Source organism: Caenorhabditis briggsae (assembly GCF_000004555.2).
Source record: "Caenorhabditis briggsae complete genome, chrV, whole genome shotgun sequence".
NCBI classification, from domain to species: Eukaryota; Metazoa; Nematoda; class Chromadorea; order Rhabditida; family Rhabditidae; genus Caenorhabditis; species Caenorhabditis briggsae.
Window position 1 is genome coordinate 18355958 of NC_013488.2, and position 22576 is coordinate 18378533.

Genomic DNA, 22576 nt, shown 5'->3' on the forward strand with positions numbered 1-22576 from the left:
GGTGGGGCTCCTTTTTCTCAGTTATTAGTAATAAAGGTGTGAGAAAATGAGAGAGAGAGAGAGAGAGAGAGAGAGAGAGAGAGAGAGAGAGAGAGACGCAGAGAAAAAGAAACGTGTTATAAATACATGATTATTGCTTTTTGAGTGAGAAGCTGAGATCTTATTATTTTTGGTACGGATTTTTCTTAGTGGCGACCTCTCTCTATAAAAAGCTTTCTTAGTGAGAATCTTGCCTACTGAAAATCTTTCTTAGTGAGGAAATGTCTCAAAGCGAATGTTTATTAATAAGAACCTTACCTAGTGAGGACCCTTCTTAATGAGAATCTTTCTTAGTGAGAATCTTTCTCAGTGAGAATCTTTCTTAGTGAGAATCTTTCTTAGTCAGTATCTCTCTCTCTCAATGAGGATCTTTCTCAATAAGGATGTTTCTTAGTGAGAGTCTTTCTCAGTGAATATCTTTCTCAATAAGGTTTTTCTTAGTGAGAATCTTTCTCAGTGAGTATCTCTCTCAATAAGGATCTTTCTCAGTGAGAATCTTCTTAATGAGAGTCTCTCTCAGTGAGAAACTTTATTAGTGAGAATCTCAATTTTTCCAATTGTTCATTTTTCTTTTTTCTCCCCTCCTTCGCTTTAATTGTTTTTCCTAATTACTCAATGGCTTCCCGTTAATTGCCCTGATTATCTCTTTTTTCAGAGACAATTACAAATGCGATGACCAAGTTGAAAATAATCTTGTTCCTAGTTGTCTCTTTTGGGCAATTCCAAGCTCAGCAGCAAGGAAATACCGAGGTAATTAGTAGGGCTATTACAATTAGGACATAATTGAGCAATTAATTTAAAAATCAGCCTTTAATTACAAAGCTAAATAATTTCACTCAAAAACTGAATCTTATCGAAATCATAATTGGAAAAATATAAAAATAGAATTCAACAATTTTCAAAAAAAAATTGAACAATTCCAAAAATTTTTTTTACAGATTTAAAAAAGAATCCAAATTTCAAAATTTCCAGGTAGTGCGAGTATTCTCCCAGCGTCTCCCGTCTCCAGAAGACACGGCGTGTCCACCAGCAAAACCTTGTGCTCCAGGAGTCATCGTTCCAGTATGGCAACCATCTGTAAGTTCTGAAAATTTTTAAAAATTTTTTTCCGAAAATTCCAAAATTCAATTTTTTCAGGAAAACCTGTCCGAATGTAAAATATGGTTCCGTGCTATAGTGTACCTTCTCGTTCTCGCCTACCTATTTTTCGGTGTTTCAATTGTGGCTGACAGATTTATGGCATCCATTGAGGTCATCACTTCCCAGACCAAATCTGTGAAAATGAAGAAGGTAAGGGAAATGTTGGTTTTTTCGGGGTTTTTAATGGTCTTGGTAAACGTTAATTTTCAAAAATCAAATTCAGCATGAAATTAGCTTAAAAATGATAGTAAAATTGCTGAAATTGGTCTATTTTGAGCTGACTTATGGGGAAAAAAAATGGAAAACAAACCTTTAATTTTTAGCCAAAATATCTCAGTTTTTGTAAAAGATATCAGAAAGTAGTAAACTGATAAATGTTGCTAATTTTATGATTAACATTTTATTAGTTGACCTCTTTTTCATATCTCTCACAACAAATGAGATATATGAGCTCAAAGTTAGAGGTTTTTGCGAAAAAAAAATCCAAAAAAAAACTTTTTTTTATTTTGGCTTCCAAATTCAAATTTAAAATTTCCAGATCACCGGTGAGCCATTCACCGTCCTGGTACGTGTCTGGAATGAGACAGTCAGTAACTTGACATTGATGGCTCTTGGCTCATCGGCTCCGGAAATCCTGCTCTCCGTTATTGAAATTTGTGGAAATAATTTCGAAGCTGGAGAACTTGGACCATCCACAATCGTCGGTTCGGCCGCGTTCAATTTATTCATCATTATTGCAGTTTGTATTATGGTATAATCTACAAACCACAGACTACAAAAACTGCAAACAACACTTTTCAGGCGATTCCAAACGGCGAGATTCGTCGCGTTCAGCACAACGGCGTCTTTTGGGTTACTGTAGTTTGGTCTACATTTGCCTACGTTTGGTTGTACTTGATTTTGAGCGTGTTTAGTCCGGGAGAAGTTGAAGTTTGGGAAGGAGTCCTTACTTTTGTTTTCTTCCCGCTGACAGTGGCGTCGGCTTATTTCGCCGACGCACATGCTGGACAGTTTGGACAGAGGTGAGCAATCAAAAACAGAAATTTTTAACCAAGTCAGGTTTATACTCATTTAAACCGTCTTTATTTGCTCATTTCAAAAATGTAAGTTTCATTAAGCTTGAGACAAAATGAGCTGAGATATGATCATTTTAATAATTTGACCCAGAAATTTTGACATTTTCGAAACATTTTTTTCAGAATTTCAAACATGGTCATGTTTATGCTCATTTTGAAGCATAACTTTTTTATATAAAAAATTTAATCAAAAGTCAATTTGGACACCAAAGATATGAACTATGACCACAAAACAGGCCGACAGCCTACGACAGTATAGCTCAGAGTCGGTAGCGATCTTTGACCCAATTTATCTTGTTCGCTGTCAAAGATACCAAAAAGGGGGTAAACTAATAAAATGTTTATCATTAAATGGGCTCAAAGACAGCCAACCAGCTGAGCGATGCGGTTGCAGGCAGCCGACCGTTGTGGTCATAACTCATCTGGTTTTTGTAAAAAATGATTTTTTTTTTAAATTTTTGAATTAACCAAATTCTGAGTTTCAAAATGAATATAAACATGACTATTTTTGAGAAATGTGTTAAAAAATCCTGAAAATATAAAAATTAATATAAAAAATTCCTAAATTTCCAGACTCATCTCGGGACCACTCTCCTCGTTCGTCCGCCGTTCTCCACGTCGTTCTCCATCCAAAAAGACCCATGAAAACGCATTGGAATCTGGAAATGGAGGAATTCCAGGAGATCAAAATCAATCGCTGATTGGAGGGGACGCTGATGCATTAGCTTTCGAAATCCATCGACGTCACTATTTGGATATTTTCAAGCAGCTACGTTCGGAGCATCCCGATGCTCCAGTTGATGAATTGGAGAAGCATGCCATGGAAAAAGTTGTTGGCGAACAGAAGAAGTCAAGAGCCTTCTACCGTATTCAGGTATTGAGATAAGGAAACCCGCAAAAAATACTGTTAATTCAAGAATTCAAATTCAAGGAAGGGACCTACCAATTTAACTATGTTATAATTGATGCATTGATAATTAAGGCAAATATTTTATATAAAATTAAAGCTCTATTTTTCAGCTACCTTTAAGTGCAAAAATTAGAGGGTTAACTTAACTATGAGAAAAGTTATAGGTGTTTAAAGTTGACCATAATGAGATTTTGGTACTGCTTAGTTCATTTTGCACCTGCTAGGCAGTAGTAAAATAATATTTTGCTACTGCTAAGCAGTACCAAAATCTCATTATTGTTAACTTTGAACATGTACAACTTTGTTCCTAGTGGAGATATTTTTTAGATCTGTAGATCACATGATAGCTGAAAAAAAGAGCTTCTATTTGGTATAAAAATATTTACCTGAAATCGAAAAGTGGGTCAATTATAAAAGTTTAATTGAAGCTTGTTTCAATTCTCCTAGTCTTAGAACGTATCGATAACTCGGGTAAATGTTTTTACATGAAATTGAAGCTCTATTTCTCAGCTATCGTTTAATAAACAAATTAGGTAGTTAGCTCAACTATGAGAAAAGTTATGGACGTAGGAAGTTGACCATAATGAGATTTTGGTACTGCTTAGCAGTAGCAAACTTTTATTTTGCTACTGCCTAGCAAATGCAAAATGACGAATTGCTACTGCTGAGCAGTACCAAAATCAAACTATGGTCAACTTTAAACGTCTATAACTTTTCTCATAGTTTAGATAATGCTTTGATTTTTGCATTAAAAGATAGCTGAACATTAGGGCTTTCGTCTGTAATAAAAATGTTCGCCTGAAATCAAAAAAGGGTCAATTATACAAAAGTTTTATTAGAGCTTGTTTCAATTCTCCTCGGCTTAAAAAGCATCAATAATTCGGGTAAATGTTTTTATATCAAATTAAAGCTATATTTGTCAGTTTTCGTTTAGTGCAAAAATTACAGCATACTAGGCAGTAGCAAACTGCTATTTTGCTACTGCCCAGCAGGAGCAAAATTTGAATTTGTAGTAGCAAAATGCACTGTCCTAAGACTTAAAATACTCATAACTCTCTTCGTTTTAATCCCAACTTCGTGAAATTTACATTTTTGGAATCACCGTTTCAAGGAGCGTTGAGCAAATATAAATATAATGAATCTCCATTTTCAGACAACAAGAAAAATGATTGGAAGTGGAGACATCCAGAAGAAGATGAAGAATAAAAAGGGATTGCTCGAACCTTTGGTTGTTAAACAGACAATGGCTACGGTAGAATTCGATCCACCACATTATACGTGTTTGGAGAATGTTGGAGACGTCTACTTGACTGTGAAATGTGATCGAGGAAACGTTCCAGAGGATACGACGGTTACTGTACATTATAGGTTTGTGACAGTTGAGAAAATAATTTTTATAATCGAAAACTTTTATTTTCTTCAAATTCTGAAATCAGTTTTCACTGGCTTGTAGACCATTTTTAACACAATTTGTTCCAGAACCATCGCCGATACTGCTCAAGAAAACTCGGATTTCATGCCAGCCGAGGGGACAATCACTTTCGAGCCCGGACAAACTGAGTAAGAAAAAAATTTAAAAATTGTGTTATTTTGTGAAAAAAAAACTCTAGAAAAATCTTCAAATTTTGGTGTAAAAACCATAAGTTTTGAACATCTTCGAGTCGAGTTATAAAGTTTTGAAATTTCGAAAAAAAATTTTTTAATCTTTGGAAATTTCAAAACTTTATAACTCGCTTCATTCATAACATTTTATAATGATTTTTAATGCAAAACAAAGCTAAATTTTCAGATTATTTGAAAAATGACATGACATAAGTTTCAAAATCAAACAAACCATCTAACGTTTGGCTGAAATTGGTCCAAATCATGGAAAATGTCCTAATTTTTAAAACACTCCTAACTTTGTCAACTTTCAGCATTTTTTTATGATTTTTGTTGCAAAACAGAAGATTTGAAGGTTTTTAAATTTAAAAACTTCAGACAAAAAATCAAAGTCGGAATTGTGGACAACGACATTTACGAGGACGATGAGCAATTCATGGTTCGGCTCTCTCAAGTCCGCGCCTTCCGTTCTGAACACTTCTCCGCCGTTCCTTGCCGTCTGGGACCAGCCGCCACAGCTACAGTAATCATTGTTGACGACGATCATGCCGGATGCTTCGGATTCGCTTCCGAAAAATTCAAATGCGTTGAATCCTGTGGATCGTTTGTCGCCGAAGTCATTCGATCTCGCGGAGCACGTGGAGAAGTCTCAATTCCATACAAAACTATCGACGGAGCCGCCAAGTCACCACAAGACTACGTTCATCAGGAGGGTGTGCTTAAATTTGATGATGAGCAATCGAAGTATGTATTTTTCCTAAACTTTTTGATTTTTAATTTTAAAAATGGGTTTAGAGCCGAGATCTACATTCCTATTACCAATGACGATGAGTATGAAAAGCACGAAGACTTCTTTATAGAGTTGGGAGATCCAATTTGGCACAAGGAGATTAAGGATGATGTAAGTGAAAAATCAAAAAAAGAACTGAAGAGAGTGGGATTCGAACCCACGCCCCCGAAGGGACTGGTGCCTTAAACCAGCGCCTTAGACCGCTCGGCCATCTCTCCGCCGGAAGAGAGGAGAGTGGATGGCGTAAACATGAGGGGGGCTTACCAGGGGAGCGAAGAGGGGAGGAAAAAATGAAAAATTTAGAAAAAAAATTTGCAGGAAGAAGGAGCGGAAGGAAAGCCAATTTTGGGATTTGCCAGATGTAAAGTGGTTATTACCGAAGATCGAGACTTTAAGAATTTCGTCGATAAAGTTTTGGTAACAGCAAACACTTCTATCATGGTTGGAACGTCGAGTTGGAAGCAACAATTCACTGAAGCTCTGACTTTGGAGCCAGAAGAGGAAGGAGGCGATGTTAGTCTCCAGGAGAAGATTATGCACTACGTGGCACTTCCATGGAAGTTGCTGTTCGCGCTGATTCCACCTACCGACTATTTTAATGGTGATTTTTTTTTGAAAATTTTGGGGTTTTCCAACAATTTTCTGTAACTTTCTCTTTTCATTATTGAATAACCCTATAGTTATTGTTTTCAAAATCAGAAATTGTTTAAAAATTCTCAATATGATTATTCGGGAAAATTTTCGTTTTCCTCTGATAGAAGTCCATCGTCAACTTCGAGCTCAATTATCTCGATTCCTATGAAAGATATCAAAAATATGTCAACTGATAACATGTTTTTAACATTATGATAAACAATTCATTAGTTAACAACTTTTGGATATCTTCCACAGGAAATGAGATATAAGGGCTTAAAGTTTACAGTAAGCGTGCAACTTGGTCCCCAACATTGTTTAGTTTGATCTTAATTATCTCGCTTCCTATAAGAGATATCAAAAATTTGTCAACTGATAAAATCTTTATCACAATATCGAAAATATTTTATCAATTGGCCACTTTTTTTCATATCTCTCACAGAAAATGAACTATATAAATTCAAAGTCGGCTGCTTGATAGGCGTTCTATTAGAGGGGATTATGGTATTTTTTATTATTTTTGAAATCGTTTTTTATTTAGTTTGAAGCTTAAATCTATTAATATTTAAATTATTGTGACTAAAGTTCTAAAAATTTCGTCTAAAAATTGAGTAGTAGGCTTTCAAAATTTTTCAAAAACATTTTTTTTTCTCAAATTTATTTTTTTGAAAATTCTAAAAATTCCAGGCTGGTGCTGTTTTGTGGTTGCTATCATAATGATTGGAGTTCTGACTGCCTTCATTGGAGACATTGCTGCAGCTTTTGGCTGTACCGTCGGACTCAAGGACTCGGTTACCGCGTTGACTTTGGTCGCTATGGGAACCTCACTTCCAGGTTAGTGTTTATGGCTTGTAACTTTGTTAGTAGTGGTTTAATTTTAATGAAACCTTGATTTTTAAAACAAACAAAAAAGCTGGTTCTAATGAGTATAAACATGACTGTTTGAAAAATGTGTTGAAGTTGGAAATTCCGAAATTTCCAAATTTAGAGTTTTACACTTTGATACCATTTTTCTCGGTTTCTAAAAAAAGCTATCAAAAAGTGGTCAACTAACAAAATGTTGCTGATATCATGATAAAAATTTTATCAGTTCGTCACTTTTTGATATCTTTGCTAGGAACTGAGATAAACTGGGTCAAAGATTGCTACCAGTTGAGCTACACGGTCCTAAGCTGTCAGGCAGTTTTAGGGTGATAACTCATCTGTTTTTTATCCAAATTAATCTTTGATTATGTTTTTGAAATAACGAGATTATTAGCTTCAAAATGAGTATAATCATGACTAGGTTTGAAATTTTTTTCGAAAAATTCAAATTTTCGAATTCTCAAAACTTTTGACTACAAAGAAAAATGATCGTATCTCAGCTCATTTTACTTCGATCATAATGAAACTAATATTTGTGAAGTCAACAAAATAAGCCGGTTCAAATGAGTATAATCATGGCTATGTTTGAAAATTTTTCGAAAAATTCAAATTTTTGAATTCTGAAAAATGCTTGACCTAGAAGGACAACTACCGTAACTCGCTTCATTTGTGCTTAATTTGCATGAAATTAGTATTTTTGAAATCAGCAAAACAAGGCGGTTCGAATGAGTATAACCATGAGAGGGTTTTGAGAAATTTTCAGATTGCAATAAATTCAAAATTTTGAAAAAAATTTTAATTTTTTTTCTAGAATTTCCTGAATCAAATATCTCAAATTTAGGCTCATTTTGAAGCTCCGAACCTGCTGAATTTGATTTTTCTGAAAATAATCTGAAATTTTCAGACACATTCGCTTCCCGTACCGCCGCTGTTGGCGATCAATGGGCGGACGGATCGATTGGAAATGTTACCGGATCTAACGCCGTCAACGTCTTCTTGGGTATCGGAATCGCTTGGATGATTGCGGCGTGTGTTCATGCTTACAGAGGAACAAAGTTTTTGTAGGTTTTTTTGAAATTTTCGAAAAAACATTTTTTTTGAAATTTTTGATTTTTTTAAATTTTCAACTTTTTTAGAGTCTCCACCGGCTCCCTGGCCTTCTCCGTGACCATGTTCCTCATCGGCTCCGTCATCTGTGTCGCCCTTCTTCAATACCGACGATTCAACCGGAAAATCAACGGAGAGTTGGGCGGTCCGACGTCGTGGCGTGTCATCTCCGCCGGCATTTTCGTCTCCGTCTGGCTCCTATACATTCTTTTGAGTACACTTGAAGCATACTGTGTTATTAAGGGATTCTAATTTTTTTTAAACATAATTTCTTTCTCTTGTCTAATAATTTCTTCCAAAAAATCTACAAAGCCATATTAACTAAGCACCCACACACACACACAAAACACATTCCCGTTTTCATAAATCAACACATTCAATAAATAAAAAAATTCTAGTCTTTTTCGTTGAATCTTGTTGGGGTGCAGATTAATATTTTCAGGTGGGGTGGAGAAAACATACAAATGGAAAAAACAAAAAAAAATCGATAATAAATTAATAGTAGGGCGGAATTAGGTGGTTGAACTCGAAGCGAGCTTTTTCAAGTGTTCCATGAATACTTGAAGTGACACGTCATCAGTGAATACAGCGGCACCGGCTTCCTGCAAAAGATTGGGGTACTAGGATTCAGAATCTAATTGTTTGGATTCAAATTTTTGATTTTGGAACTGCTTAGCAGGTGCAAAATCGCTTTTTGACACTGCTGGGCAGTAGCAAATATCAAGTTTGATACTGCTTGGCAGTAGCAAACTCCCTGTTTGACACTGCTGGGCTGTAGTAAAATTGCTTTTTGGTACTGCTGAGCAGTAGCAAAATAGATTTTGACACTGCTGGGCAGTAGCAAAATAGACTTTTATCGTTGCTTAGAAGTACCAAAGCACCGATTTTGACCTAATTTGGTTGCAATTTCAGCTATTTTTCAGATTCTGAGTTTCAGCTATTTTTCAGATTCTGGAATTTTCCGCCAATTTTCTATTATTTCACTCACATTAGCATACGGATTATTGTGCGTCAACGAAGGATTGACTTTGGACAACAAGAAGCGCGCTTGTGATCCTTCGTGCTCTGTCACAATGTATCTGGGCATCGGGAATCGTTCCTGGAGGATCGATGTGGCATCGGCGACAGGTGCCTCGAGCAGCTGTTTGAAGCTGGCATACTGTGGATTCTCATGGAAGTTCTGTTTCCTCCACTGAGCAATCGTTTGTCCGTGATAGATGAGCACGTGGAAGTAGTCATCCATAAGAAGAATACGGTCGGGGAGGATTGAGGACGTATCCAAGAGTACCGGCTCTGGTGGACCACTGAAAAATTGTTTAATTTGAAGAGATATACGATAAGGTACTCTTACTTGAACGAATAACTGAAAAGCACTGGCTGAATCATCGTCGTACTCTCCAGGACGTTCTCCGAGAATAGAATGTGTCTATAGTAGGCAGTCTCGTCTGGCGAATTATTGAACACTTGAAGGAATTGCGATCGTCGCAAGTGGAACATAAATTGTGGGAATAGCGAGAACTTGTCGGATAAACGGAAGCTATTCGGGTCATCTTTCGAATACTCTCCAAACTTCTGGCACAGCCGGATGAGCGATCTGTCGAGCCATCGAAGAGCTTCGGGCGTGTCGTTTTCGTTGGACGCGCGGAAAGAGGCTAGACGAGCGATGGCGACAGCGCCGGCTTCCTGGTCGAATCCATAGGCGATGTTTGGTTGCTGGGTGCCCATATCGGCCCATGTGCGGCAGGTGGTGGTTACACGAATACGCTTGCGACCATCGGCATGTTGGTATTGGGTCACGAATTGGACCATTCCACGGCCACCTGGAATTATTTATCGCATTTTGAGATCATGATCTGAGCAATCGATACTGAGATATCTAACAAACCTTGTGGAATCGCAGATCCATGCTGTGCTGCAATTTCAAACACGACTCCAATCGTGGTCCTTGGCGAGATAGCTCCGAACTTCCACTGACACGTCCCTCCGATTCCCATCTCTTGATCCGACACATTCGCATTTCGAACATTTCCACTTGCACAACATCCAAGAACCCCTTCAATCTTCAATCCTGCTCCAACCTTAACCTCCATCGTCGCGTTGAATCCCATTTTCAAATTTCCAGCGGCGTCCTTATCGAAACTTCTCTGATAGGTCTGTTTGAAGAGCGACGAATTGAACGAGTCTCCCATGACGACGTGTCCACCGGATGAGTTGAACATGTTCTTCATTTCCAGAAGACCAGTCTGATCCAGTGCGCATGAATAGACATCAACGGCGTGACCATTCTTGACGACTCTCGCAGCGAGACCATCGTAGAACTTATTGGCCTTCTTCATAAACGGTGCGTTGTCCTCCTTGATCGAGTTCCAAGAGCGGATTGGATTCTTGAGCTCCTCTCCAACAACAGCTCCTGGTCCATGGGTGCAAGCTCCTCCGATAAACGACATGATCCGTCCTCCGGTGCTAGGGAAGCACGACTCCAAAAGTGTCACAGCGACGGCGAGGGCCGCTCCAGTGGCTCTGAGTGGTCGGTGTCCTTGTGGGACTGGCCAGCGATCAACGGTGATCTGATCGATGAGGTCGTTAATCGAATCGTCACACTCGCTGATTGGTTGGAGGAATTTGTTGGCGGGAGCGTGGTGAGCTGGCGCTGCTTGTCCGGGTGCTCCTGGAGCTCCTGGTGCTCCTGGTGGTCCCATTGGTCCTCGTGAAGCTCCCATTGGTCCTGTTGCTGAAAAAATTGGATTTTAGATTTGTTAGAAACCAAATTTTCTAGTTTTTCAGAAACCAAATTTTCTAGTAATTTTCTAGGAACAGAAATAGCTTCATATGAATTCATTGCATTCCCAGAATCCCGTCTCACCAATTCGAAAACAGAGATCCTCTTGTCATCACAAGCGGCAACAATAACCACTCTCCACTTTTCATTCATAAGTCATTAAATAGACAATGCATGGACCCATCATTTTTGTGTGTGGAGGAAGAAGAAACAAGAAAAACATGATGATCATTTTTAATGTATACCCCTTTTTTTTCTTTATCTAGACATGCTCAGAACCCTATCGTTCTTCCTTTTACTCCAGAAAAAAATGACGTCTTTCCCAAAAATCCTAAGCCCCGCCCCTTCTCTATAGTCTTGATACCTCCATGTGGTGCTCCACCAGCCATTGGTGCTCCCGGAGCTCCTCCTGCTGGTGCTCCTGGAGCCGTCGGACGAGCCATTCCCGAGGCGAGAACGTCCTTGATTTGTTTGGCAGTCACTTCTTTGGTTCCCTGAAATAAGGCGATATTTTTAGGTGTTTTTGGGTGGTTTCTGATTAAGTCCGGATATCTAATTTCGGTTAATTTAGATGTGTTTATGTTTTTCGGGCGGGGTTAATAAGATTAGCAATCATCCTCTTAAAAGGGTGTCAATCTTCTGAACACGTGGTTCTGGGAATCTAGAATTTTTTATAATTTCTAGCAAGCTCAAATTCCTTTTTAGAAGCTGTTTAGCTCCAGAATTTCTTTCTGGATTCTTCTGAGTGCTTCAACGATCTTTCTGAATCTGCAAGATTCCAGAATTCATCAAAATGCCCTCTCTATGATCTTTTGCTCTTTTCAATTTTCCTAATTTTTGCAAACTTCATATCCTTCCCCTTTCCTTAAGCGGATTACATCTACCCTCTTCTGAACTTCACCCTCACATCCTTATCCTCTTAAACTACCATAACCTTCTGAGCTCAGATAATCTTTTACTGTAGTCTCCTCCCCCTTCATCAAAATAATGCTTTTCTTCAAGTTACGCCTCTCAAATTCCCATTTTTAATTCATTCGCTCTATCTGCACGTACCTCCAAGCCCAGCCCCTCCTCTCCAGCTCCAAAAACCAAAATTTCAGCTCAAAACATGCGTTTTCTCCTCCTCCTAACCGTCGCCCTAACCATCCTCTACACAACCTGCCAAGCAGCTCCTCTTACCTATAACAGTGCTACCTATGCTGATATCAACTCAAAGGCAAAATCCTCCATCCGACGTCTCGCCGATATTCTGGATATGGAGATGATGTCAAGACGTCTGTCGTCACCGGACAATTCCTATTATCATGTTTACCCGCAAAGAGTGAGTTTCGATGATTACTGATTGCTCTTTTGTCCCTCTTTTTTTTCTTTGTGTGCACCAATTTTTCAATGTCTGCTTGATGAAAATAAACCATTTCCCTGTTTTTCGCAAAACACTACACATCTCGATGAAGAATCTTGCAGATGTCCTCAGTGCCACTGACCATTTACCCGTTGCCAGCAAAGCGACTACATCGGATAGGCGGAAATATTGTAATGGGCAAATAGACACAAAGACAGATTTTGAGAGATATAACACTATACGGAATTTCTAGAGAGGGAGCCTAATAAAGCCATGTGTGACCAATATTTACTCATTCTAATATTTTTCTTCGTCTTGTTCTTCGTTTGTTAATGTGTGTCATCTTAATTGAATTTCAATTTCTTCTTCGTATGAAAAATAATAATAATGAAAACACATCTCTTCTCGTTTCTTCTGAATAAAAATGTATAGTTTCTTCGTGTTTGGATTTCTTTTAAAGGTCAGAAAAGAGGATTAGTAATCCGAGGGGGAGGAAGTTTCGTGTCATTGACATAAAATGTAATTGAATTTCTATTAATATGTGTGCAAAACGCTATTATGACTAGACATTTGTAGGAGGGTGAGTAAGTGGTGGAAAAAAAACCAAATTGGTACTGCTTGGCAATAGTAAAATGAGATTTTGCTCCTGCTAAGCAGTGTCAAAATCTGAATTTGGTTCTGCTTGGCAGTAGTAAAATGGGATTTTACACCTGCTAATCTGTAGCAATACCTAAATTTGGTACTTCCTGCTCATCAAAATCAGACCAAAACCCAACGTCGTTAATTTCATAGTTTCTGAGCTGGATTAGCGAATTTTAATCGAAAATAACCGACTTTTCCCTCTTTCAAATTATCTACCTTGAAAACATAGCTTCTAGAAATGCCCTGAGTGTTCAGCTCATGCAACTGAACCATTCTTCCAAACGTGATCAATCCGACAAGAGCGTCAGCGGGAAGAAGTGAAAGAGCAGTCTGAAAATGACGAATTAATGTAACTAGAGGATTTTGAGTACCTGAAGACACTCCTTCAATGATTTCAACTCTTCTGCAGTCATACAGGTGTCGACTACGAAAACGAAGATTGGCGGCATGGTGGTGGCTTTCTGAAAACTCAAATTTTGAATGAAAATGGCCGTAAAAAATTGTTTTGTAGCAATTTCCAGCCATTTTGCTATAAATTTCGGTTCAAAACCCATTTCTCACCCTCAAAGTGTACTCAATCGTCGTGAATTGTGGATAGAGCTCTGGCGGTCGATTGTCCTCAGCAATCGCTGCATAATGAGCCGGGAACGGATTGCGATTGTTGCAGAACGGACACATCCAAAGCTTGGCGCGATAGTCAACGGCGCTGGAATTCAAAATTTCGAATTTTCTGCAGAGCTTTCAACTAAACTAACCATAATGGATTCAAAATGGCTTTGCAGCTCGCTTTTTGACACAAAACTGGGTCATATTCGAGTGGTGGTTGAGCAACTTCGGTTGTTGGTCGCTCCTAGAAAATTATTTGTTTTTGAATTTTAAAAAATATTGCTAAAACCTTCAATGGAGTAAAAAAGCAGGTGAGCGGGACCACGAGCCGTTGCGCATCAACGCGACTGTGTGGCCACATGTTCCAAGTGAATTGGACGCCATCGTTGGCTTGTTGAGTGGCCAAATACTCCTCCCAAGTCGCCATTCTGTGCTGCAAATTTGGAAAAGTTTAGAAAATTCAACGAAAAATAGGAAAAAAGAGGAAACGAATTCGAAGAAATTGTTTTCTTGGGCCTTTTCTAACCTGAAAATTTGCTCTTTATGCCTAAAAACCACAGAAAGTTATAGCTCCTGTTCGAAATCTGTCAGCTTTCCTAACTGACGTGTCAATAGAAAAACCGGTTAGCTCCCCAGAAAATCGATGTTTTAAGCCTAAAAATTAACAGAAAACTATACTTCTCAACTGGGGAAACCTTGAAAACCGGCGAAATCAAATTATTACAACGGATTTTAGTTTTCACAAAGATTTGCTCGTTTTTCATATATAATTCAGCCATTTTTACAATGTTTTTTACCTAGAATTCGATAAAAATTCTCAATATTTGGCTTCTGAAACTTGAAAAGAAGAGAAAAACAGTCGAAAAAGAAGAGATTTTAGATGATTTCCAGCTGGAAAATGTACACGTGGAGGCGGCTGGAAGAGCGAAAAATGGAGGTTCCTAGGCTAGCGGCCACCGTAAATCGACACTTCTCTAGTGCCTCTCACCCTCTCGCGCGTGCAGACGGAGCGTGTTTGCGTTTTCTTCATTTCTCAACGAATTTTCAGGTTTTTAGAGATCGAGTTTTCGAGTTCTGGAATTTAAAAATTGCGAAAATATTGAAAAGAAAAATTTTTAACTGTTTTTTGTAGCTCACAAGAATTAAAAGAAACTATTTTATTTCCAAACCGAGTGAAAATAAAATAACATAACAACATATTTGAAATCCTTCGATATAAATTCAAAAATCGAAGAAAAATTCCAAAAAATGGCTATAGTTGGAGAGGATTTAGTTCCATAGGAACGAGAAAACAGGGGGGAAATAGGTAAAGCACAAGATGAAAAAATCCCGTAAAATCATAAAATTTTGGGTAATATGTTCACAAAAATCTACATAGTTATTGTCTCTGTGGACAGGGTGGCGGATGAATTTTTATCTTTGTCCTTGTCATTGGCTTCCAGCTTGGCTTGACGAATTTGCATTGCAATGTTGCGTTGGCGCTTGTTCATGAACAGCATTTCCACCTAGAAAAATAGGAAGTGAATATTTTTTTAAAATAGGATGAAAACTCACCTCGTCAATAGAATAACCAGTTGTTTCTGGTACCAGGAAATAGATGAAAATAAAGGCAATAATAGTGAAAATAGCATAAAGCCAAAATGCACCATACTTGGTTATGGCATGAGTCAAAGACAAATAGGTCAGAGAGACCAATAAATTAAATACCCAATTGGATAGTGTTGAGATAGAGACACACGTGGATCTGGCCCACATTGGATAGAATTCAGAATTCAGAACCCATGGAAGAGATGTGAATCCAGAGGAGAAGGTTAGAAGATAGACACCCATCATTACAATAGGGAGAATGGTGTAGGAAGTGGTGCAGTGGTGTTTTTGCCAGGTGAAGGAAGTTGCTGAAAATTTTTAGCTGATTCCAAAAATATAAGTTTCAAGGGGATTGGATGAAAAGTCAACGAGTTATGGCATTTTCAAGCAATTCGTGGTTTTCTTAACTTTTTTGTCAATCTACAGGACTTTAAACTTTCAAAGTTTAAATTAACAGATGCGCCTTAAAATTTTGATTCTAAAAATAACAAATTCATATAATTTGAATAAAGACTAAGTGAGTTATGAGCGTTTAAAGTTGTATTTTACTACTGCCAAGCTCAAGTTTGCTACTGCCAAGCAGTACCAAAATCCATTATTTCTACTGCTTATTGTTAGCAGTACCAAAATCAACTATGCCAAAATTTCAAAACTTTTTATCTCAGTCAGTTTTTGTTCATTTTTTTTTATTTTTGGTTTATTTGGTGTATTTTTTAATCTAGAATCCAAAAATATAAGTTTTATAAGGGATGGATAAAAAATTACTGAATTATGAGCATCATTAAGCAAGTCGAAGTTTTCTCAATTTTGTGACATCCAGAAAAAGGTTCAGCTTTTCAAAATTACCCTGGCGGATGCGCCTTAAAATTCTGACTCCCAAATTATAAATTTCATAAAATTTGGATGAAAGCTAAGCGAGTTATGACCGTTTGAATTTTCAGAATAGTGCATTTTACTACTGCCATATTCAAGTTTGCTACTGCTGGGCAGTACCAAAATCCATTATTGCTACTGCTTGGCAGTACCAAAGTCAACAGCGGAAAAACTTCAAAACACCATATCTCAGTTAGTTTTTGCTCAATTGCACTGACTTTTGGCTCAAAATATTCTGAATTTTTCTTTTTTTTCTAGTGGCCAACTCACCATTAGGGAAGCTGGAGTTGCTCTTATCCACCCCACTAGTGCAAAGTCCTGTCGATGAGAAGAGCGTTGGGTCATTATGATTGACAGGAAGACAGAATCCAGTTTTCGTCTCCGAATCCTCACAGAATCCGCAGTGCTCCGAAGTGACACAACTATCGCAATTTGAAAGTATGCGACAGGATTCAGCTTCTGGATGAAGTGGGTCATAAGATCCGGCCAAAGAGTAAGAGGACATCTCGAAATTAGGGGCGGAGTCATTTCCAACAAGAAGGAAGGAGACACCGATGAGGACTAGAGAAATGACGACACCAGCACAGGAGAAAAGGAACAACTTTCTTCTTCCGAGCTTTTCAATTAGGGTCATTGGAATGAAGGGACCGATCAAGTTGCAAATGGAGAGAATCACAGAGATCCAGATGATAGTGTGATAGTTTTCAATTCCAGCGGATCGGATGATATCAGCGGTGTAGTACAAGATGGTGTTGATTCCAGCCAGTTGTTGGAAGGCTTGAAGCATACTTCCAATGAAGCAGGCTTTCAGGACATGTGGAGTTTTCAGGATGCGCCAGATAACAGGGCCGGACTCTGAAAATTTTTAGTACCGTCGGACGTCGGAGTTTTAGTACCGTCGGATGCGCCTTGAAGTGCTAATTCCATAAATATAATTTTCATAAAATTTGAATGAAAACTGAGCGAGTTATGTGCGTTTGAAGTTTCAGGACAGTGCATTTCACTACTGCCAAGCTCAACTTTGCACCTGCTAGGCAGTAGCAAATTTGGACTTGGCAGTAGTAAAATGCACTGTCCTAAAACTTTAAACTCTCATAACTCGGTTAGTTTTCATACAAATTTTATGAAATCGATATTTTTGGAATCAGAATTTAGAGGCGTATCCGACAAAATGCTTTGAGAGATATCAAAACTTGGTATAGTGAGAAAAAAGTATCAAAATTGAAAGTTTATCACTGTAGCTAAACTTCAAAACTGTGCAACTCTGTTAATTTTCAACCTATTTGCCTGATTTTTGGCTTAAATGAATCCCATTGTTTCTATTTTTCCCCCCAACTCACTTTTTTCTTCTTCCATCTGCTTCTTCCTCTCCTCTGCATAAGTTTCAATTTCAGCTAACTCATACTCGATCCACTCCGCGTCTCCACTATAAATCTTTTCCAACACTTGCTTAGCTCTCTCAGTCTGTCCATTCTCATAAAGCCATCTTGGGGTCTCTGGAAGGAAGATGAAGCAAACAAATTGGATCAAGGCTGGAATTCCAGCGAACGCAAACATCAATCTCCATCCGATGGTGTATGGATCCCAGTAACTGAAGATTCCACCCATCACATTTGCGACGACTTGTCCGAAGCTGATCATCATGGCGAACGCGGATACAAGAGTGCCACGGACATGAGTAGGGGATGCTTCTCCTAGATAAACAGGAACCACCATTGAAGCAAATCCAATTCCAACACCTAGGAAGATTCTACCAATTAGCATCACAATTTTTGTCCAGGCCACTGCACAAATGATTGCTCCAGCGATGAAAATGATTGTGGAGCCGATGATGATAGGTTTGCGGCCATAACGATCGGAGCCAGCACCAGAAAACCATGCACCGACTGCTGCCATGCCTGGAATAATACTTTTTTAAGATATGCTATGTTTTTTTTTGGTGTGGGAAGCAGCTTGAAGTTGACTACTTTCATGTAACCTTAATATTACTAGTTGCTCCTTAAAACGACAATTCCATAAATATACATTTCATGTAATTTGGATGAAGACCAAGCGAGTTATAAGCGTTTAAAGTTTTAGGACTGTGAATTTTACTACTGTCAAGCTCCAGTTTGCTACTACTTAGCAGTACCAAAATCCTATTTTGCACCTGCTGGGCAGTACCAAAATCAACGGCGCCGAAATTTCAAAGCCTCATATCTCTGTCAATTTTCAACCAATTTCTATGGTTTTCGGCTTAAAATAATCCGAATTTCTTAAACTTTCAGATAATCTTACCTGGCGTAATACTAACAATCACTTCCTTCCAAACAGTTCCCATTGGCTTGAGTCCTGGAGCTTCTGGCACATAGAGCATTGCCGCCGAGACTACAGATGTATCATATCCGAATAAGAATCCGCCAATAATAGCAGCGGATCCAAGGAGGTAGACGAAAAATCCCAATTTCGGGTTCTTCTCGGGCCGGGCTCGTCCTGATTCAGACACTTTGAATTCAATTGCGACCATTTTCTTTTTTTCAGATTACAAGAAAGTTGCTTTTTTAGATTTGAATGTTAAAAGAGAATGGGAATTCTGAAAAATTTGAAAGACCCTGGCCACTTTATAGGGGCATTTTAGGCTCCGCCCACTCTTTAACCTATTCGGAAGAGACACCAAGTCCACTGCATAAATTTACTTCGCGGGGAAAAAATTGACAGTTCTTTTGAGCGGATTGGTGATTTTTAATAAACGGCAGCCTGTAAAAATGAACAATGTTACGGGTCGTTAAGTATATTCAAATCTGGTGGTGATCTATTTGGGGAAACCCCCTGACCCTGTAACTGTAACTTTTTTGTGAGACCGGTTTTTTTTTGGAATTAGGTTTTGGATTGTGGTGATTTTTAAAAGTTATGCAGTGAGAGAGAATGTGCAGATCAATTCCAAAAGATCAAGGATTTGGAGGAATTTCCAAAATTCTGAAATCTTTTTGAAAGTTTTGAGACTTTTCTGAAAGTTAGAAGATCTGAATTTTTATATTCTGTAAATTTTCGAATGTTATTTCTTAAGATTTCTAGAATTTTCATAATTTTTGAGACACTTCTAAAAGTCAGAAGTTCGGTTTTTTTGTAATTTCTAATTTTTTGAAAATTCTGAATTATCATATTCTGATGATTTTCGAAACCCTGAAATTCCTCAATTTTTGAATTTCTGAATTTCCTGAAATCTCTGGAAATTCTGTGGTTTTTATGTCTTTTTGAACTTTCTGGAATTATTGAATTTATAAATTTTCAAAATCTCAGAGCCATCTGGTATTTTTAAATTTATAAAATTTCCTTTTTTTGGATTTTCTGGAATTTCTGAACTTCTGAATTTTCGAAATTGTTGGAACCTTCTGGAGTACCTGGATTATCAGAAACATTTTCATTGATTTGTTTAGAATTTTCACATTTCCTGCAATTCTTGATATTCAGAGTTTTCAAATATTTTAGACTTTCCGTTTTTTTGAAACCACTGATTTTGAAATTTGAAAAAAAAATTGAAAAAAAAACCAAATTTTCATAATTTGTCTATTTTGAATCATTTCAAATGTTTGACCTATTTTTGTTTCACAAATTAAAGTTTTTTAAAATCTTCATTTTTTTCAAAAAATGACCCAAAAATTGGCAAAATATAATTACAAATTTCTCAAGAATGTATAACATTCAACATCAAATCCTCCCAAATCCACTCAAAAATTTAACAAAAAAAGGGAAAAATTAATATTTATGCACTTGTAGTTGTCCACCAAAGGACACTGTACTATTCAATCGACTCCTCACTTCCGTCACCGTTTCTCGTCGACGCGTCTCCGCTTCTCTCCGTTGTTTTTTGTTCATAAATAGCATTTCAACCTGGAAATTTGAATTTTTAAAGGCGTACATAATTTTCTAGGAGGATTCAGCTAAATTTTGAGCCTAAATTCAAGAAAATCGATCAGGAATGAAAGAAGTTAGGAGAGTTGAAAAATTTGAATTCTAAAATTCAATTTTTTCCAAATAGTGCTTTTTCGAGGGTACTTATTGACCTTAAAGTTATTCCTTATCTAGTACGGGACCTCAAAAATATCTCACCTCTTCAATAGAATATCCTTTTGTTTCAGGCACCAAGAACAAAATAAACACAAAAGCAATGATGGTCAACCCAGCGTACAGCCAAAATGCACCATATTTGCCGATAACTTGTGTCAACGATAAGTAGGTCAACGCAATGATCAAATTGAATACCCAGTTGGATGTTGTTGAGATGGAGACACACGTGGATCTGGCCCACATTGGATAGAATTCCGAATTCAGGACCCATGGAAGAGATGTGAATCCAGAGGAGAAGGTTAGAAGGTAGACACCGCAGGCAATGATTGGCAGAATTGTGAATTTGGTGTCGCAGTAGTATTTCTCCCATTGGAAGTTGTTTGAAATGGAGCCTGTAGAATTTTTGGAGTTAGTTGGCTTTTTTTTTTGATTTTGAAAAACTTGGGGTAATCTCAAAAATTTGTTCTTCATAGGACTTTCATAGAAACTTCAAACTTCAAGTTTTACATAGGAAATTGATTTATTGCACTTCTTTTTTTATTTGGCCTAATTGAGGACCAGGCTCGATGACCAACAAAATGAACATCAAATGTTGTTTACATTTTTTATAAGCGGATTTTTATAACTGACCACTTACAAACATAACTATGACCATAACTGGTCAGTAATAGTCAACCAGTAGCGAAAACAAGGCTCCTGGAACAAGTCTTAAAACTCTTCGATTTGTCTGAAAGTTTCAGAGTTCACTAAACAAAACTAGATCTTCATTTTTGTAGTTGACAACTTTTTTGAAAAATCGCTCCCAAGAAAGATATGCCACGTGGAAGAAGCCGTCCTTTTCAGCTGGGCAGGTGTAAATTTGGATTTTGGTACTGCTTGGCAGTAGCAAAGTTGAGCGTGGCAGTAGTAAAATGCACTGTACTAAAACTTTAAACGCTCATAACTCGCTTAGTTTTCATTCAAATTCCATGAAATTTGTATTTTTGAGATCAGAATTGTAAGACGCATCTGATGAGCAGAAATCTGATAAAAGTAGACAAAAGTTAAAGCGCCGAATCGGTGAAGTTATGTACTAGCCCAATTTTTGAATCTGCTGAGACAAACTAAAAAGGAATGGTCTGTAAGCTTATCGATTTGTCCGGATATCGACATTTATGACATCACTCTGAACACTCCGAACGTTTTCGTTTCCTCTTTCCAAAAGTCAAAAAACATCCGATCATCAAAAGTTACCATCTCTTCTTTTCCAAAAGAACTTTGTACAGGATTTACATAATAAAAAGAAGGGTTACGACATCATTGCCCATATTTTTTTTCTGTGTTTTTAAAATTTTTAAATGCGTAGGTGTATGTTAAAAGTACACTTACCATTCACTGAAGTACACGATCCTGTACTCGAGTAGTCTTCCGGGTTGTCTGACGATGCCGGTAGACAGTATCCTTGTTTGGTATTGGCGTCGTGGCAGAATCCGCATGCATCGGTGGTGACGCAAAAGTCGCAGTTTCTGGAAAAGTAGGTATTCAGTAGAAGCACGATTATTCAACAATTGAAAAACTAGAAAAATTGGCTTACTTCAGGAACCCTAAAAATCATTAATTTTTATTAGATCCGACTGAAACTTCTTGAGCGTACAGAACAAAAATGGAGCTTCATTTTTGTAGTTAACAACTTTTTGATACGGCTTAATTCAAGTGAAATACGCTAAGTGGAAGAGTCTTCTGTTTTGCTACTGATTAGCAGTACCAAAACCGAAGAGCAGTAGCAAAAAAAAATATGACATCTTCTAATTGGCATATCTTTCTTAGGAGCGATTTTTCAAAAAAGTTGTCAACTAGAAAAATGAAGATCTAGTTTTGTTTAGTACATTCTGAAAATTTTACACAAATTGAAAAAGTATTATGGCATTTTTCAATACAATTGTTTTAGAGAAACTTACGTATAAGCCATACATCCTTTGGCATCTGGATAAGAAGAATTGAAGTTAGTACCATATTGGTTGCCTGGGAACGTCGCCGCCGAATCATGATTGACCAGAAGGAAGGCTACACCAATGAAGATCAATGAAAGCACCACCAATCCGCAGGAGAACAAGAAAATGATTCTTCTTCCAACGCGTTCAATCAAACTCATTGGGATGAAAGGTCCAATGAAGTTACATACGGAAAGAGCCACGGAAATCCAGATCGTTGTATGATTATTAGAAATTCCAGATGACCTGATAATATCTGCTGTGTAGTACAAGATGGTGTTGATTCCAGCCAATTGTTGGAAGGCTTGGAGCATACTTCCGATGAAACAGGCTTTGAGGACATGTGGAGTTTTCAAGATGCGCCAGATCACTAAACCTGAAGAATGCGTCTTTTCATTTTCCTTTTGCTGGTCCTCATTGAAGGCTATGATCTCGGCCATCTCGTATTCCACCCATTCCTTGTCTCCATTGTACACCTTTTCGAGGACCTGCAAAATTTGTAAGTTTCCGATTTGATTTTTTTTTTCATCTAAGAATTTCAAATAATTATTGTCTATTCAAAATAATCG

At 37.7% G+C, this 22576-nt stretch overlaps 5 protein-coding genes and 1 non-coding gene across 6 annotated transcripts in view; 2 read left to right on the plus strand and 4 right to left on the minus strand.

The window, feature by feature from the left end:
• Positions 1 to 711: 711 nt before the first annotated feature.
• Cbr-ncx-1 lies at positions 712 to 8413 on the plus strand (the record flags this gene model as incomplete). The annotated part of the gene is made up of 13 exons (XM_045238548.1): positions 712 to 789; positions 1012 to 1116; positions 1177 to 1329; positions 1718 to 1930; positions 1981 to 2201; positions 2829 to 3129; positions 4319 to 4543; positions 4619 to 4725; positions 5146 to 5701; positions 5876 to 6158; positions 6878 to 7024; positions 7959 to 8115; positions 8191 to 8413. The coding sequence occupies 13 exons, from the start codon at positions 712 to 714 to the stop codon at positions 8411 to 8413; spliced, it is 2769 nt and encodes a 922-aa protein (XP_045095003.1).
• Positions 5694 to 5775, minus strand: CBG28814. The gene has a single exon. It is a non-coding gene (tRNA).
• A 260-nt stretch (positions 8414 to 8673) lies between the features above and the next one.
• On the minus strand, positions 8674 to 13957 carry Cbr-sec-23 (the record flags this gene model as incomplete). The annotated part of the gene is made up of 10 exons (XM_002638442.1): positions 8674 to 8763; positions 9150 to 9465; positions 9513 to 9981; positions 10047 to 10892; positions 11305 to 11434; positions 13141 to 13254; positions 13296 to 13385; positions 13486 to 13630; positions 13680 to 13774; positions 13820 to 13957. The coding sequence occupies 10 exons, from the start codon at positions 13955 to 13957 to the stop codon at positions 8674 to 8676; spliced, it is 2433 nt and encodes an 810-aa protein (XP_002638488.1).
• On the plus strand, positions 12049 to 12488 carry CBG12919 (the record flags this gene model as incomplete). Its single annotated transcript, XM_002638443.1, has 2 exons — positions 12049 to 12261; positions 12405 to 12488. The coding sequence occupies 2 exons, from the start codon at positions 12049 to 12051 to the stop codon at positions 12486 to 12488; spliced, it is 297 nt and encodes a 98-aa protein (XP_002638489.1).
• Positions 13958 to 14900: 943 nt separating the features above from the next.
• On the minus strand, positions 14901 to 18496 carry Cbr-hmit-1.2 (the record flags this gene model as incomplete). The annotated part of the gene is made up of 5 exons (XM_002638444.1): positions 14901 to 15035; positions 15085 to 15425; positions 16261 to 16845; positions 17331 to 17888; positions 18268 to 18496. 5 exons carry the CDS (start codon positions 18494 to 18496, stop codon positions 14901 to 14903), a joined length of 1848 nt encoding a protein of 615 aa, XP_002638490.1.
• A 1229-nt stretch (positions 18497 to 19725) lies between these two features.
• The window catches only part of CBG12921, a gene marked incomplete at both ends in the record, with an annotated part of 5321 nt that continues 2470 nt past the window's right edge, over positions 19726 to 22576 (minus strand). Inside the window, 4 exons of the mRNA XM_045238550.1 lie at positions 19726 to 19860; positions 20080 to 20429; positions 21406 to 21542; positions 21975 to 22495. Of these exons, the coding sequence (XP_045095004.1) occupies positions 19726 to 19860; positions 20080 to 20429; positions 21406 to 21542; positions 21975 to 22495 (1143 nt within the window). The remainder of the gene's footprint in view (positions 19861 to 20079; positions 20430 to 21405; positions 21543 to 21974; positions 22496 to 22576) is intronic.